General features: G+C 50.7%; 1 protein-coding gene across 1 annotated transcript in view; it reads left to right on the top strand.

Moving 5' to 3' along the window:
• Window positions 1-2,318: 2,318 nt before the first annotated feature.
• The window catches only part of DELE1 (DAP3 binding cell death enhancer 1), a 49,366-nt gene continuing 34,391 nt past the window's right edge, over window positions 2,319-17,293 (top strand). Inside the window, exon 1 of the mRNA XM_038771252.1 lies at window positions 2,319-2,390. Coding sequence (XP_038627180.1) covers window positions 2,381-2,390 — 10 coding nt within the window. The 5' untranslated portion in view covers window positions 2,319-2,380. The remainder of the gene's footprint in view (window positions 2,391-17,293) is intronic.

Here is a 17,293-nt window from a genome sequence, read left to right as displayed (position 1 = left end):
GAACAGTGAGAGTACCCTAAATGTCCCCAGCCCAGACTTTGCACCCTTTATTCACCCCTCCCTCACCCCACAGCACTTAACAGTATTTGTGAAGTGTGTACAATGTGCAGAGCACTGTACATAATAATAATAATAATGGCATTTATTAAGTGCTTACTATGTGCAAAGCACTGTTCTAATCACTGGGGAGGTTACAAAGTGATCAGGTTGTCCCACAGGGGGCTCAAAGTCTTAATCCCCATTTTACAGATGAGGTAACTGAGGCACAGAGAAGTGAAGTGACTTGCCCAGAGTCACACAGCTGACAATTGGCAGAGTCGGGATTTGAACCCGTGACCTCTGACTCCAAAGCCTGTGCCCTTTCCACTAAGCCACGCTGCTTCTCTGATATCCACTGATTATTTATATTAATGGTTGGCTTCCCCATCAGCTGTAAACTCATTGCGGGCAGGGAACGTATCTACTAACTCTGTAATATTGCACTCTCCCAAGCACTAAGTGCGGTGTGCTTGCACCCCATAAGCACTCAATAAATACCAATGATTGATTCAAGAAGCTCCAACTACGTGACATATCCGGTGTGGGGGAGGTGGGTTCCCCTACTCCCAAAGGCAAACAGGCAGCAAGGGGTAGCAGGGTTCAGTGGATTAGAGCCCGGGCCCCCAAATCAGGAGATTTGTCCCAACCTGCTGTTAGACTTCGGGCAGGTCACTTCACCTTTTGGAGCCTCAGTGTCCTCCTCTATACAGTGGGCACAGGACCACAGTAAGGCAATGATTTTGTGGGAGACAGGGGCTGTGTCCGATCTGATTATCATGTAGGCCCGCTGTACTCTTCCAAGCACTTGGTACAGTGTTCTGCACAGAGTACGGGCTCAATCAATACCATTGAATGAATGAATAAATACCCAGTAGTGGCATCTAGTAAGAGGGTAATGAATACCGTGGTTAAGATGATGTTGCTTAGAGGTCTGAAGTGAGACTCTCCGCTGCTGTACTGCTGCCTGTCAGGGCTGTGTTCGCAAAGCTGTACGCTCCTAAATGTCAAGTCATCACCCTGCTTAAGACCGCAGGTTTCAACTGAGAATCTCAGGGCACTTAACTTGATGACTTCCCATCTCCTCCCTGTGAGTTGAAATCCTAATTATCCTCCATTTTACAGATGGAGAAATTGAGTCTCAGAAAGGTTAATGGATCACTTTCCGCTGACTCCCAGGGGGAGTGTTTCTGGATTTTCCCCCCTCCCCCCTCAACCACTTCCTCGGTGTTGGGAAGAGAGCCTCCCGGGCTTCTCCTCCGGAAGAAGCAGCTTGGTCTAGTGGAAAGAACATTGGTCTGGGAATTGGAGGACCTGGGTTCTAATTCTGGCTCCACCACCTGCTTGCTGTTTGACCTTGGACAAGGCAATTCAATCCTATGTGCCTCAGTTTCCTCAATTGTAAAATGGGGATTAAATACCTGTCCTCCCTCCTACTTACATTGTGAGCCCTATGTGGAACAGGGACTGTGTCTGACCTAATTAACTTGTATCTACCCTAGTGTCTAGAACAGTGTTTGACCCCGAGTAAGCCCTAAACAAATAGCATAATAAATAGAAGCATTTCCCAGGAGTGGGGTCACAACCTCCCGGTGCTTCTGTTTCCTCATCTGTAAAATTGGGTTATGATCCTTGCTCTCTTTCCCTCTCAGACCTGTGGGACTGGGACTGCATCTGATCTATCTGTTACCTCTCTTAGCCTCCATTTCCTCATCTGTAAAATGGGGTTCCGATCCTTGCTCTCTCTCTCCCTCTCAGTTTGGGAGGCTCATGTCTGATCTGAATATCCTCTATCTACCCCGGTTCTTAGCACAGTACTTGGTACCTAGTGAGCATTAATGAAGCAGCGTGGCCTAATGGAAAGGGCCTGAGAGTCAGAGGACCTGGGTTCTAATCCTGTATCCATCACTTGGGGATTGAGATTGTGAACCCCATGTGGGACATGGACTGTGTCCAACCTGATTAGTGTGTATCTACCCCAGCACTTAGTACTGTGCCTGGCACATAATAAGCTTAACAAATATCATTAAAAAATCAACTAAACATAATCGTCACGGAAGTTGAAGTCCTCCTCAAAGCCCTCCTCCAGGAGATCTTCCTTGACTCATCGCCATCTCCCAGATTACCTCCCATCAGCCATCCTTAGCCTTTGTGTGGACATTATTTATTTCACATGTTTATTCATTCAGTATTTGTTTACTTTAACTACTTCCAGGTGAGTCTATGTTTCTTCCTCTGGTTCCCATTTTAGGAAGACGGCACTGTCATTCAACAATGAGTCCAGCAGATGTGAGCCCCTCCCTCAACAGCGATGTAAACACAGGATGAGAATGCGGCCGACAGGATGGACACAGGTACACTATTCTCTAGCCGCAAACTGACACCACGCCCTTCTAATCATACTAACATTGGCTTTTGTTAACCTCTTCCTATGTGCCAAATGCCATGTAACCAGATCAGACACAGTCCCTGTCCCACAGGGGGCTCACAATCCAAGTTGGAGGGAGGGACAGGCACCCCCATTTTAGAGATGGGGAAACTGAGGCACAAAGAAGTGAAACGACTCACCCAAGGTCATGCAGCAGGCAAGTGGCAGAGCTGGGATTAGAACACAGTCTCCCGAGCCCCAGGCCCGTGCTCTTTCCTCTAGGACATGCCCTTGCCCAAAGTCACACAGCAGGCAGGGGCCCGGGAGTTGGAGGACTTGGGTTCTAATCCTGCCTCAGTCATTTGTCTTTGTTACATGACTCCCAGAAGTAGCCTTACTGAAGGCCCATCTTCTCCAAGAGCCCTTCCCTAAATAAATCCTCATTTCCTCTTTTCCCACTCCCTTCTGTGTTACTCTGATTTGCTCCCTTTATTCACCTTTCCCTCAGCCCCACAGCACTTATGTACATATATCTAATTTGAAGTAGTGTGGCTCAGTGGAAAGAGCATGGGCTTTGGAGTCAGAGGTCGTGGGTTCAAATCCCATCTCCACCACTTGTCAGCTGTGTGACTTTGGGCAAGTCACTTCACTTCTCTGGGCCTCAGTTCCCTCATCTGTAAAATGGGGATGAAGACTGTGAGCCCCTCGTGGGACAACCTGATTACCTTGTATCTACCCCAGCGCTTAGAACAGTGCTTTGCACATAGTAAGGACTTAACAAATACCAACATTATTATTATTATTATTATTTATCTTAATATCTGTCGCTCCCTCTAGGCTCTGAGCTCAGTGTGGACAGGGAATGTGTCTACCAACTTTATTATACTCTCCCAAGCGCTTAGTACAGTGCTCGGCACACAGTTTAAGTACTCAATAAATATGAGTGACAGATTGACCTTGGTCAAATCATTTCACTTCTTGATGCCTCAATTTCTTCATCTGTATTACAGGGATAAAATACCTGCTCTCCCTCCCTCTTAGACTGGGGTCATGGGACAGGGTCAGTATCCGGTTTGATTTTCTCGTATCCACCACAGGGCTGGGCAGATAGTTAATTCTTAATAAATACCATAGTCATTGAGGATCTGACTCACTCTTCTCAGTCGGAGAGGCCTGCCTCCCCTGGGCTCGAGGCAGCCCACGCTGGCAAATGATTGGTGGGTGGACCTGTCAATCAGTTCATTCATCATCCATTGAATAATGTGTCCTGGGCGCCTGCTGCGTGCAGAGCTGTGGATCACATGCTGTCCCATGTACTCAGGCGAGTCCAATAGAAGCAGAAGGTTCTGGTCTTTGCCTTCAGCCGCCAGCTCTCTGGGGCTGAGGTGAAGATTGGGGTGAAGAGCCGGTGGGAGGGGTAATAATAATAATAATGATGGCTTTTATTAAGCGCTTACTATGTGCAAAGCACTGTTCTAAGTGCTGGGGAGGTACAAGGTGATCAGGTTGTTCCATGGGGGGGCTCAGTCTTAATCCCCATTTTACAGGTAAGGTAACTGAGGCCCAGAGAAGTGAAGTGACTTGCCCAAAGTCACACAGCTGACAATTGGTGGAGCTGGGATTTGAATCCATGACCTCTGACTCTAAAGCCCAGGCTCTTTCCACTGAGCCACGCTGGGGGTCAGAGATCAAGTGGCTGGAGATCCATGTTCTAATTCCAATCCATCAACCATACTTACTGAGTGCTTACTGTGTGCAGACCACTCTACTGAGTGCTTGGGAGTGTACGATAAAACAGAGCTGCTAGAAATAATAATAATGATGGTATTTGTTAAGCGCTTACTATGTGCAAAGCACTGTTCTAAGCTTTGGGGGAATACAAGGTGATCAGGTTGTCCCACGTGGGGCTCACAGTCTTAATCCCCATTTTACAGATGAGGTAACTGAGGCACAGAGAAGTGAAGTGACTTGCCCAAAATCACACAGCTGACAATTGGAGGAGCAGGGATTTGAGCCCCTGACCTCTGACTCCAAAGCCCGTGCTCTTTCCACTGAGCCACGCTGTTCCCTGTCCACAATGAATTTACAGACTAGAGGGTCCAGCTCTACTGTTGGCCCACTATGTGACCTCAAGCCAGTTGCTTAACTTCTCTGGGGCTCAGTTTTCTCACTTGGACCCTGGTTGGAAGCGGAGGGTAGATATTAACCTCCACACCACCCTGTGATAAATCAAAGCAACTCCATCCCCAGGACTGGAATCTCCCGCCCCCAGGCCTCGGGGTGACCTCCCCCCGCCCCCAGAGTTTCAGTATATGCCTTCCTTTGTGAGCTGTCTGGAGTCATTTGGAAGGTAATTAACAACCATCATGTCAGAGTTTGACATCCAGACACGGCGGTTAAATTGAGGCTCACAAAGCCTCCTTGACATCCAATATGTTAGATGCGTTTCCCCTTAATTAGGAGCTAAAGTGGATAAAGATGGCGTTGCCACAGCAACAGCCTCCTGTGTTTGTAGCCGGATGGAGTGCTGGGCGTGAGGATGTGGGGGGCTGGGGGTGCACAGGCCGTCACTGAGTGTCACCTCAGGGGGATGCCCTTCCCAGTATCCTCTGGGAGCCGTAGGAGAGGCTGGACGACTGATACGACCAGGCCCAGCCCATTCAGTCGAAGCAGGCAGAGATTGTCCATTTACACTTCCAGTATACAGCTGGAAGTCAGTGCTGCTTTTTTTTCCTGTTCATTCATTTAATAGTATTTATTGGGCGACTACTCTAAGCAAGGCACTGTACTGGGTCCCAACTGTGTGCAGAGTGCTCTACTGAGCACCTGTTGTACGCAGAGCATTGTACTGGCATCTCCTGCTTGTAGAGTGCTGTGCTGGACACTTTCTGTGTGAAGAGTACTGTACTGAATGCCTGCTGTGTGCAGAGCACAATACGGAGCCCCTGCCTTGTGCAGTATGCTATACCAGGCATACACCCACTGTATGCAGAGCGTTTTCTTGGGGTCTTCTGGCTGTGGAGCAGACTGAGCCCCCTTTTTCCTCTCATCCTCCCCATCCCCCCCCCCCACCTCCTTCCCCTCCCCTCAGCATCTGTATATATATTTGTACAGATTTATTACTCTATTTTACTTGTACATATTTACTATTTATTTTGTTAATGATGTGCATATAGCTTTAATTCTATTTGTTCTGACGATTTTGACACCTGTCTACATGTTTTGTTTTGTTGTCTGTCTCCCCCTTCTAGACTTTGAGCCCGTTGTAGGGACTGTATATGTTGCCGACTTGTACTTCCCAAGCTCTTAGTACAGTGCTCTGCACACAGTAAGCGCACAATAAATACAATTGAATGAATGAATGAATCTGCAGGGGGCAGAGCACTTTACTGAACGTTCGCTATGAGAGCTCTGTAATAGGTGCTTAGAACCGAAGGGGGAGACCAGGGGACCTCCCCTGTCAAGCACACAAAGGGGAAAAAGTCAGCCCCTCCCCCTAAATCAGTCTCCTGCTTTCAGCTGCCCCAAAGAGGGGGTTCCTTCTCCCTCCAGGATTCGGGGGAAGGAGCCCGGTGGAGGGGGTGCAAATGGGGAAAACTGGAGCTGTTCAAGGTGCGGTTACCTCTGAACAGGAGGGGATGCCTCCCCCTCCAAAGTTCCCACAGCAATTTCCCCGGCCCCCCTTCTCCACCGGGGTGTCCGCTGCAGGGGCTCCTCTCCCGCCCCCACCCTGCGTGCCCGGCTTGTGCCACCCAGCCGGTGACACCCACCAGACTCTGCCTGGCACCGGTAGCAAAGGAGCCGGGGGCTGAAATCCTGTCCCGCAGATTGCTTTGCCTTCCAGTTCTTGACTAAAAATAAAGTTGATAATGCCACTCTCCCCGCCAGACTGCAGTGGCACATGCCCAGGCCCAGATATCCCCCACCCCCCGGGGAGAACCATCCCTTCAACAATCTCATCTCCTGGACACCTGCTTCTCTCCCATATCTTCCCAGAGGGAGAGCTCCACCCCAACCTCCCTGTTGCTGTGTCCCCCAAAACTGCCCAGCTTTATTTCTCAGTGGGCAATGGGGTTTAGAGCAGTTCTCATGGGACAGGGGAGTCAGGAGATCTTGGATTCTAATCCCAGCTCTGCCACTGGCCTGCTGGGTGACCTCGGGAAAGTCACTGAACCTCTCTGAGCCTCGGTATCCGTCTCTGGAAAACGGAGAACCTGAGAGTGAATGAATGTTTTCATTCTTATCAATGGGAACAGTGTCACTAATAATAATTGTTCTTGGACTTGTAGGAGGGGGACAGGGGCCACCAGAAGAATGGTGAAAGAGGGTCACAGAAAGTCATAGGTTCTAATCCCAGCTCTGCCACTTGTCTGCTGTGTGACCTTGGGCAAGTCACTTCATTTCTCTGTGCTTCAGTTACCTCATCTGTAAAATGGGGATTGAGATTGGGAACCCCTTGTGGGATAGGGACTGTGTCCAACCCGATTTGCTTGTATCTACCCTAGTGCTTAGTATCATGTACCCTGGCACAAATACCACAATTATTATTATTAAAATATGTAAGTCAATGCACAGAAATCCCTCTCTCCCCAGCCTTCCTCATTCTTCCATTCCCCTCCCCCAAGCATTCCCTGCAACCCTGCTCTGCCCCCTTTACCCATAGGATCACGGGAACCCTGTAGGCTGCCAACACATCTGGTACAATCTGAGCCCAGGAGAAAGGGAGTCAGGGACTATTTGGGGGAGGGGGGCTGCCTGGGGAAGGGCCTGTGGATTTGAACTCGTTATGGGCAGGGAATGTGTTTGCCCATTTTGTGGTCCTCTCCCAAGCACTTAGTACAGTGCTCTGCACATAGTAAGCACTCAATCAATACCACTGATTGACTGACTGATTGTTTGAATGCCCCCGTGTGGGGTGTAGAGACTGGGGAAGCGTTCTCTGCCCCAGTCACGAGTGGGCAACTAGACCTTAAAACCGCCCCTTGCTGACCCTGAAGAGCAGAGGACTAAAGCCGGCTCCCTGAGATTCAGAGGTTAATTATTACGGTATTTATTAATTACGGTGAGTATTAAAGACCCGGGAAAACAGAGCCTCAGGTCACGCTGCATCCCAGCAGAAAAATGGGAGTCAGTTGGTCAGGATAAACTGCAGGGGTGCGCTGCAATCAGGAAGGGAGTGGCTCTCTCTGAGCCAAAGCTTGGCACGGAAAGAGAGGTAAGGAAGCAAAAGAGAAGAGTGTGGCTCAGTGGAAAGAGCACGCGCTTTGGAGTCAGAGGTCATGGATTCAAATTCCGGCTCTGCCACTTGTCAGCTCTGTGACTTTGAACAAGTCACTTCACTTCTCTGGGCCTCAGTGACCTCATCTGGAAAATAGGGATTAAGACTGTGAGGCCCATGTGGGACAACCTGATCACCTTGTATCCTCCCCAGCGCTTAGAACAGTACTTTGCACATAGTAAGTGCTTAATAAATGCCATTATTAAAAGAGAAAACAGAGCCGGCCATTACGAACACTAATCAATCGATCAGTCGTATTTATTGAGAGCTTATGTGCAGAGTACTGTACTAAGTGCTTGGGAAAATACAATAGAACAGAGGTAGAAACGTTCCCTGCCCACAATGCCTTTCCTTCTCAAATCCGACAATGACTCTCCCCCACTTCAAAGCTTTATTGAAGGCCTATCTCTGTTAAGCACCTACAGGACACCATACTAAATGCTTGGGAGAGGACAGTGGAGTTAATAGGCAAAACTTTTTCCCCCAAGGAGCTTACAGACTCCTGTACTAAGTCCTTGGGATGGGCAGTGAACACATTGGCTAATTTTGTTGCACTGTACAATTAGAGAAGCAGCATGACCTAGTGGAAAGGGAATGGGCCTTGGAGTCAGAGGACCTGGATTCTAATCCTGGCTCTGCCACTTGTCTGCTGTGTGACCTTAGACAAGTCACTTCACTTTTCTTGGCCTCAATTACCTCATCTGCAAAATAGGGATTAAAATGGCAAACCCCAAGTGGGACAAGGACTGTGTCCAACCTGATTATATTGTATCTACCCCAGCTCTAGTACAGTGTCTGGCACACAGTAAGCATTTAACTAATACCACAATTATTATTATTGTTGTTGTTGGAATTAGAAGACATGATCCCTGCCTTCAAGGAACCTATATGCAGGGCACTGTACTAAGTGCTCTGGAGATAATATAGAATTTAGAAGACACAGTCCCTTCCCTTAAAGAGCTCACAGTCGAGTTGGGGAGATGGACATTAACATCCATTCTAGATGGAAGAAGGGAGAGGGAAGGGAATCTGTACATAACAAGTGCTTAACTTAGTGTTTCAAATCTGTTGGAGAACTCTTCCAACTCAACAGTCTGCAAGTGTCATGTCTGTGGTTGGGATAATCATCAGGAAAATGCAGGGAATGACGGGAATAATTATTTTAATCACTACTCACATATACAAAGCCCCCAGGTGATTCTGAATTCACTTGTGTCACCCAGGACTCACAACAAACCTCTCTAGTCCTGTTTTGAAGTTCTTATATGTCAAGCACTGTTCTAAGAACTGAGGTAGATACAAGAAAATCAGGTTGGGCACAGACCCTGTCCTACTTAAAACAGTGCTTTGCACATAGTAAGCGCTTAATAAATGCCATCATTATTATTATTTACAGTCTAATAGGAGGGAGGACAGGTATTGAAGCCCCATTTTTACAGTTCAGAGAACTGAGGGACAGAGAAGTTAAATGACTTGCCCAAAGGCACAAAGCAAGAAAGTGGAGGAGCTGGAGTTAGAACCTAGTTCCTCTGACTCCCAGGCTTGTGCTCTAATCACTAGGCAATGCTGTTTCTCTCAAAGTTTGGCCATCAGCAATCAATTCATCAGTCACTAGGTCTGATGGAACATCTACTGTGTGCAGTGTACCATCCTGTACAGAGTAAACTCTTAATAAATGTTATTAGTACTCTATGAGGAGCTTGGGAGAGTTCAAGAGAGTTAGTAGGCATGATCCCTGCCTTCAAAGGTAATAACAATAACGATGATGATATTTTTTAAGTGTTTACTATGTGCCAAGCACTGTTCTAAGCGCTGGGATAGATACGAGGTTATCAGGTTGTCCCACTTGGGGCTCACAGTCTTAATCCCCATTTTACAGCTGAGGTAACTGAGGTGCAGAGAAGTGAAGTGACTTGCCCAAAGTCACACGGCTGACAAGTGGCAGGGCCGGTATTAGAACCCATGACCTCTGACTCCCAAGCCCGTGCTCTTTCCGCTGAGCCATGCTGCTTCTCTAGTATTGCTTGAGTACCTACTATGTGCAGATCACCGCACTAAACCCTTGGGAGAGGATCCCGTTCTCTAGGAGCTAAGTCTATTGTAGGTAGAGCACTGTATTGTGTGCTTGAGAGCATACTATAGTTAGAAGACGGTCCCTTAAGGAGATTATAGTCCATTGAGTGCAGATCACAGTACTGGACACTTGGGAGAGTACAAGAGGAGACATGATCTCTGCCCTCAAGGAGCTTACAAGCTAGTGGGGGAAATAGGCACTAAGATAAATTTCAGTTTGCAAGCAGGAACTTAGCTTTGAGGGAGAAGCGTGGCCTGGTGGAAAGAGCTCAGGACTAGGAATCCTTAGAGACCCGAGATGCCCTTCCTCTCTCCTATCTCACTCGCCCATCCGTCCTCCCTCGGTCCCTGCCTGACAGCCCCCACCCCTGCCACTCGTGGGCTTCATGCTCAGGTAGTGGCTGTGTACTCAGGAGCAGGCCTCAGCTCCATAGGGAAGGAATTCCAGCCCCCTCTCACAGCTCATGTTTAATTAATAATGAGAAATAAGTCAACATGTAATTAGAGGATTAGCCGGTATGTGTGTGCTTGCTGGGCACTAGTCCTGCAGGGAAGGGGGACCTCGAGAAAAGATTCCCCTGGTGTTCCCCAAGTAGGAGCCTTCTGCCAAGTGCTTCCGGCTTCTTCTTGGGAGTCCAGTCCCTAACGCCCTAACCCGGCTCCCAGGTCCCCTGACGCATGGTGAGGTGGTCGTGATGTCCTGAGTGCCTTGGGGACCCTTCCTCATCCACTGCCTTTGATTCAGTTAAAGTGCACGCCCCCGGCAGCCCCTCCCACACCCTTACCCAGCTCCTGGGGGAGACGCAGGCACAGCCGGCCCCAGAAGTTCCAGCCCTCGCCTATCCCTCTCCTGGTACCCTATCCTTCGACTGGCACCCTGTCCCTACTGGCATCTAGTCCCTCAACTGGCACCCCATACCCTGACTGAAAACCCCCCATCAGACCGGGCCAGAATTAATAGCGACTCGCCCCCTCCCCACCGTTGCCCGCTGATTCCTCACACCCAAAGCCTTCGGCTGTGTTGCCCCCGGCTCTCCCTGGGTCCCTACCCCAGGGAGCTGGCCAAAAAGAGTGGGGCAGACGGGGTGAGGGTGCCCTCCCCTCCAGGCTCCGGCCCCCCAGATCCCCAGATGGGATCTTCCCCGAGGCTGGGCCCGAGGATGGCTTCCAGCGGGCCCTAGAGGCCCGGCCAGGCGCGGAGAGAGACACCTGCGTGGGCGAGAGCAGTGCCAACTGACTGGCAGGGAGCGGGGCAGGGCGAAGTTCAGCCTCCCCCCCGCCCATCCATTCCTCTGTCCCAAAGGGCTAATTGGGTCCGCGGTCTCCCCCCGTCCCCTGAGCGTTTGCTAATCCAAACCAGCCTGTGTGATGAGTAGAGACCTCCCGCAGGCCACCCCTGAACGTGGCGAAGGCTGCAGTCCCCTGGAGCCCCCCGAGGCCGGCCGCGGGGTGGGGTGGGGGGCGCGCACTCGGGCGCGCGCGCACAGCTGGACCCGCCGGCGCGCCTGCGGAGCGGGTTCACGTGCACTTTCATGCGTTTATGCACACTCATGCACACATACACACAAAGCAGGTGCACGCGCACCCGCCTCTCTGCAGCCAAGCCCGCCTCACATGCGTGTGCGCGTGATGCCCTCCAGTGGCGGGAGTCCAGGCAGTAGGGAGGGATGCAGTGCCTGGCCGGGGGCTCTGAGGAGTAGATGGGCTAGGAGCAGGACCAGCAGCTGGGCCACGAGTTGGGCCAGGAGCTGGTCAAGAAGCAGGACCAGGAGATGGTCTAGGAGCAGGGCCAGGAGCTGGTCTAGGAGCAGGGCCAGGAGCTGATCAAGGAGCAGGAGCAGGAGCTGGTCAAGGAGCTGGACAAGGAGCAGGACCAGGAGCTGGACCAGGAGCTGGTCCAGGAGCAGGGCCAGGAGTTAGGCCGGGAGCTGGGCCAGGAGCTGGTCTAGGAGCAGGGCCAGGAGCGGATCAAGGAGCAGGAGCAGGAGCTGGTCAAGGAGCTGGACCAGGAGCTGATCAAGGAGCAGGGCCAGGAGCTGGGCCAGGAGCAGGGCCAGGAGCTGGTCCAGGAGCTGGTCCAGGAACAGGGCCAGGAGTTGGGCCGGGAGCTGGCCCAGGAGCTTGTCTAGGAGCTGGGCCAGGAGCTGGTCAAGGAGCAGGGCGAGGAGCTGGACAGGAGCTGGTCAAGGAGCAGGAGCAGGTCTAGGAGCAGGGCCAGAAGCTGGGCCAGGAGCTGAGAGTTGCAGGGCGACCCCCTTCGCTGGGGTGGCTGCGGAAAGGCGGGGAAGGGAAGATGGAGGCCCCGGGGAGCCAGCACTCTCCTGCGGAGACCTATTGGGCGGGAGCGGGCAAAGGAAGAGAGGTAAAGGAGCCTGAAAACGGGGCGTGGGGAGAAGGGGGAGACGAGAGGACTGCCGGTTTCTGCAGAGAAGGGCTTTGGGGATTCGCCCCCCAAGCACTGCGGAAAACCGCTTACTGCAGAAGTTCTCTCTGCCGAGGCCTCCTCTGCCCGCGCCCCCGCCCCATCCTGGGAAGACCCCCTGCGCCCCGGAGGCGAGATCGGGTTCGGTCGAGCCGGCGTTTGTTTCTTCTGCCTGGGTGCCCCAGGGTGAGACGGGGGAGCCCCTAACCCCGTCCCCAATATAGTCTGGAGCCCCGTGAACTTTGTCCCTGCGGGGTCTGAGCGTGCGAGGCGAGGACAGGCTTTCGATGACAATGCAGGCGCCCACAGCCACATTCGGGCGCCCCCGACTGGGTGGGATTTGGGGTGAGGTCTTAGAGGGTCCACAGGCCCAAGACTGGACAAGGTAGCCCTGGCCCAGGGCCCCTAGGTCGCCTCTAACGGTGAGGGAGACGCCTTCGAACAGCCCGGGCCTCCTCTCTCCAAGGGACTTTATCCCGTCAGCACCTGGACAGCAGCAACCCGCTTCTTGCTCCTCATCCTTCTCGTCCTCCTCGTCTCCCCCTTCTTCCCTCCCCTGGCCCCTTCTTCCTTCTCCTTCTCCCTCCCCCACCTCTCTCCTTTTTCCCTCCCCACTCCTTCTTTCTTCTCTTCCCCTTCTTCCTCTTCTCTCCCTTCTTCCCTCCATGTCCCCTTCTTTCTTCTTCTTCTCCTCCTAGGATCAGGGAGGCAGTAGGCCTGGTTGGGCTACAAATGCTCCTCCCTCCTCCTCCTCCTCCTCCCCTTCCTTTCTTTATGGTATTCGTTAAGCGCTTGCTTTGTGCCAGGCACTGCACTAAACCCTGGGATAGATACAAGCTAATCAAGTTAGATACAGTCCATGTCCCACATAAGACCTACCGTCTTAACCTCCATTTTATAGATGTGGTAACTGAGGCCCAGAGGAAGTGAAATGACTTGCCCAAGGTCACACAACAGACATGTTTGGGAGCTAGAATTACAACCCAGTTCCTTCTGATCCCCAGGGCCGTGCTCCATCCACTAAGCCATGCTGCTTCTCCCTTTCTTCCTCCTTCCATTCTTCTTCCCTCCCTCTTCCCTCTAGCCCCCCCTTTCTTCCTTCTTGTCTTTCTCCTGGGATCAGGGAGGCAGTAGTCCTGGATGGGCCAAAAGTGCTCCCTCTCCCTTCCTCCTTCTCCCCTTTTTTCCCTCCTCCTCTCTCCTTCTCCCTCATCTGCCCCCTTTTCTCCCTGGCTTCCTCCTCCTCCTCTTTTCCTCCCCCCCCCTCCATCCACCTCCCCATTCACCTCTCATTACACTCCCATGCACTCAGCCAATAAATCAGAACCGTCTCACGGTTTGGGAACCAGATGGGCCAGTTAACCTTTGTGCTGCTCCTCTTGGGCGATCTTACCATTTCCTTTGAAGCCACGGATGGGTAGGGGCTGCTCCTGCCCAAAAAGTTGTCGAGGCCTGTGAGACCACCCCGAAGAATTAGGAAAGAGGATGGGTGGCGAATGGGCCCCCATCTCCCAAGCTGCAGGTCCTGGGGAAAGATGGGGCGGGACCTCCCCAATCAATCGTATTTATTCAACGCTTACTGCGTGCAGAGTACTGTACTAAGCGCTTGGGAGAGTACAATATCAAAGAGTTGGTGGGCTAATGCTCTGCCCAGGACGAGTTTACAAGCTAGAGGTTTCCCCCTTTGTGAAACGTGGCACAGTGGCAAGAGCCCGGGCTTGGGAGTCAGATGCCGTGGGTTCTAATCCCGGCTCTGCCACTTGTCTGCTTTGTGGCCTTGGGCAAGTCACTTCACTTCTCTGGGCCTTAGTTCCCTCATCTGGAAAACGGGAATTGAGACTGTGATCGACTGTGTTCAACCTGATTGCCTTGTATCTACTCCAGTGCTTAGAACAGTGCTTGGCACATAGTAAGCGCTTAACAAATATGATTATTATTGTTATTGCTATTATTATTATTAAGTTAATCCACTCCTCTTAAAGCAGAGCAGGACTCGGAGGCCAGGAACCGACTGCCCTTTCCGGAACGACCCACGAAGGCCGGGCAACCAATATGATTGATTTACTAGTTGATCCCCTGCAGCTGAGTGGGAAGGTCACTAACAGGTCAGTGGTGGTGGAAGTACCAGGCCTGAAGAAAGACATCCTCTGACAGGGCCAGAGGGGACAAAATGGGCTACCGATAATTCTAATTCATTCATTCAGTCGTATTTGTTGAGCTCTTACTGTGTGCAGAGCACTCTACTAAGTGATGGGAAAAGTACAATACAATGATAAACAGTGATATTCCCTGCCCACAAGGAGCTTACAGTCTAGAGGACGAGCTAAATAACTAGGGTATTTGTTAAGCTCTTATTATGTACCAAGCAATGTAATCAATGAAACGATCATATTTATCGAGTGTTTACTGTATACAGAGCACTGTACTAAGTGCTTGGGAGAGGACAGTATAACAATATAACAGACGCATTCCCTGCCCACAACGAACTTAAAGTCTAAGTGCTGGATAGAAGGTCATCAGGTCCCACTTGGAGTGGAAGAATGCAGATATCCACCAGCTGGAACTCTGGCAGCCTTCCTGGGAAGGTATTTTAGAAACAACTGGTCTGAGTGGATTGTGTGGCTCCCAACAGCACTGATTGGTTGCCCAGGCAACTCCCGGATTGGCTTCTTCCTGGCTGTGGACTGTCTCGCCCACCTGTCAGGCACCATGATGTCAACGCGGACCCCCTAGCAGATATTTATGTCCAAGCTTTGCAGTTGTGGACACGTGCACATTGAATGTTCAGTTTTATGTATTTCATTTCAACTGCCTGTGAATGTGTCTATGTCTGCTCTGTAAGAGTGGAAGCTCTTCGTGGGCAAGGTATGTGTCACTTTTTAAAATGATATTTGCTAAGTGCTTACTGTGTTTCTAGGCGCTGGGGCAGGTATGAGTTATTAGGTTGGAAACAGTCCCTATCGGGCATGGGGCTCACAGTCTAAGTAGGAGTATTTATATTTATCATTTATTTATAGTTGTGTCTGTCTCTCCCTTTAGACTGTAAGCACGTTGGGGAAAGGGATCATGTCTGTTTACTGTATTGTACTCTCCCAAGCGCTTAGTACAGTGCTCTGCACACAGTGAGCACTCAATAAATACGATTGAATGAATTAATATACTGGACTAAGCACGTGGGAGAATATTATGGTATTTTTAAGTGCTTACTATGTGCCAGGCACTGTACTAAGCACTGGGATAGATATAAGGTAATTGGGTTGGGCACAGTACCTGTCCCACATAGGGCTCGCATTCTTAATCCCCATTTTATAGATGAAGTAACTGAGGCTCAAAGAAGTGAAATGACATCTCCAAAGTCACACAGCGGACAAATGGCAGAGCTAGGATTAGAACCCAGGTCCTTCTGATTCCCAGGACCACTAGGCCATTCTGCTTCCTTTATTATATTTGTTAAGATGACTATATGTCAAAGCACTGTTCTACCTCTGGGGTAGATATGAGTTAATCAAATTGAACACAGTCCTTGTCCCACGTGGGGCTCACAATCTAAGTAGGAGAGAAAGCGGTTTTTAGAGGCGAGAGAGCTGGTTGGATTCTTTAAAACTTCCCTGTGCCACAGCTGGGCTAAGTTAAACCCCTTGACTCCTTATAATTACAATACTATTACCATTATTACAATAGTTAGTAGATATGATCTCTGTTCTCAAGGAGCTGTACTAAGTGCGTGGGAGCGGATGGAAGAATCAATCAGGGATGTTTATTGAGAGCTTTATGCACAGCACTGTACTAAGCACTTGGAAAAGTACAATATAATTGGTAGACACGATCTGTGCACACAAGAATCTTTCAGTATAACGGGGGGTTCCTCTTTGAAAATAGGGATCACACAATCTGACGCTTCCCAAGACTAGCGTCTCTGGAGTCCATAGGGGGCATCTCAATCAATTAATCAAACAGTCATATTTATTGAGGGCTTACTGTGTGCAGAGCACAGTACTAAGAGCTTGGAGGGTACAATATAACAGTTGGTAGACAAGTTCCCTGCACACAACGAACTTACATTCTTGAAGACGAGAGAGAGGTGCCCTCTCTCCTTCCCTATTTTCATTTCCATAGAGTACCCACCCCCCTTCCCACCAGGAGACCCCGGATGAACTGCAGAAACTACAGAACTACAAAATCCTCCACGCCTCTATCCAGCCTTTACCCTCTAGACTGTAAACTCGACCTCCAGGCTGTAAGCTTCTTGTAGGCAGGGAATGTATCTGTTATATTGTACTCCCCAAAGCACTTAGTGCAGTGCTCTACACACAGTAAGTGCCCAATAAATACGACTGATTAATCGATTTGCCACCAGATTTGGGAGACGGCTTTAGAAACTGGAGCGAGAGCCCCCACCCCCGCCCTCGTCCTTTCCTCCTCACTATTACTGTTATTATTTATGAATTCATTTATTTTTTATTACGGAGGAGCTCTGTGCCTAATGAGAGGAGAAATCTGAGCCGACCCCCTGGAGAGCCGGGGCTAAAGCCCAGCCCCCAAGCACGCCCCGAATCCGGCTGACTCTCCCCCCGGGCTGCAGGGGATTTTAAGCAGGTTTTCGGAGGCGGGGGTGAGAAAATTGGAACCTCGTCTCCCGAACCCCGGCCCGGAGCTGAGGCCTCGAAGGCATCAGATTTTATCAATTAATGGTCTTTCCTGGAGGCGGGAACAGAACCGAGAGCCTGTGAGGGAGATTGGATTTGAGCCGAAATCTTTCTGTTCCCCCAGTTTGGGGCCAAGCGCCGCCTGGTCGCGGAAGGGTCAGTGGGATGGGGTGGGGGTTAGCACCAGACTGGCGCCCCTCACCCTCGTGGAACCTGGGGGGCTGCTGGAGGAGGCCGGCTAGAGCCCCTGTCATCCCCTAGGATCCCCAGGAGGGCATTTTGATTATTTATTTTTTATTAGTTGTAAATATCGTTTTTATTCGGCCTCTCCCGTTAGAATGGTGGCGCCTTTAGGGCAGGGATCGGAGCTCCCCAAGGGTGCATCCAATGGGAAGGGAGGGAGAGGGGAGAGAGATGGAGAAAAAGGGAAGGAAGGGGGAGAGAAAAAGGGAGGGGAAGGGAAGGAGACA

Source organism: Tachyglossus aculeatus, chromosome X2 (assembly GCF_015852505.1).
Source record: "Tachyglossus aculeatus isolate mTacAcu1 chromosome X2, mTacAcu1.pri, whole genome shotgun sequence".
In the NCBI taxonomy this organism is placed as follows: Eukaryota; Metazoa; Chordata; class Mammalia; order Monotremata; family Tachyglossidae; genus Tachyglossus; species Tachyglossus aculeatus.
Note: the sequence above shows the minus strand (reverse complement) of the source record. Positions and strands in the feature narration are given on the sequence as shown.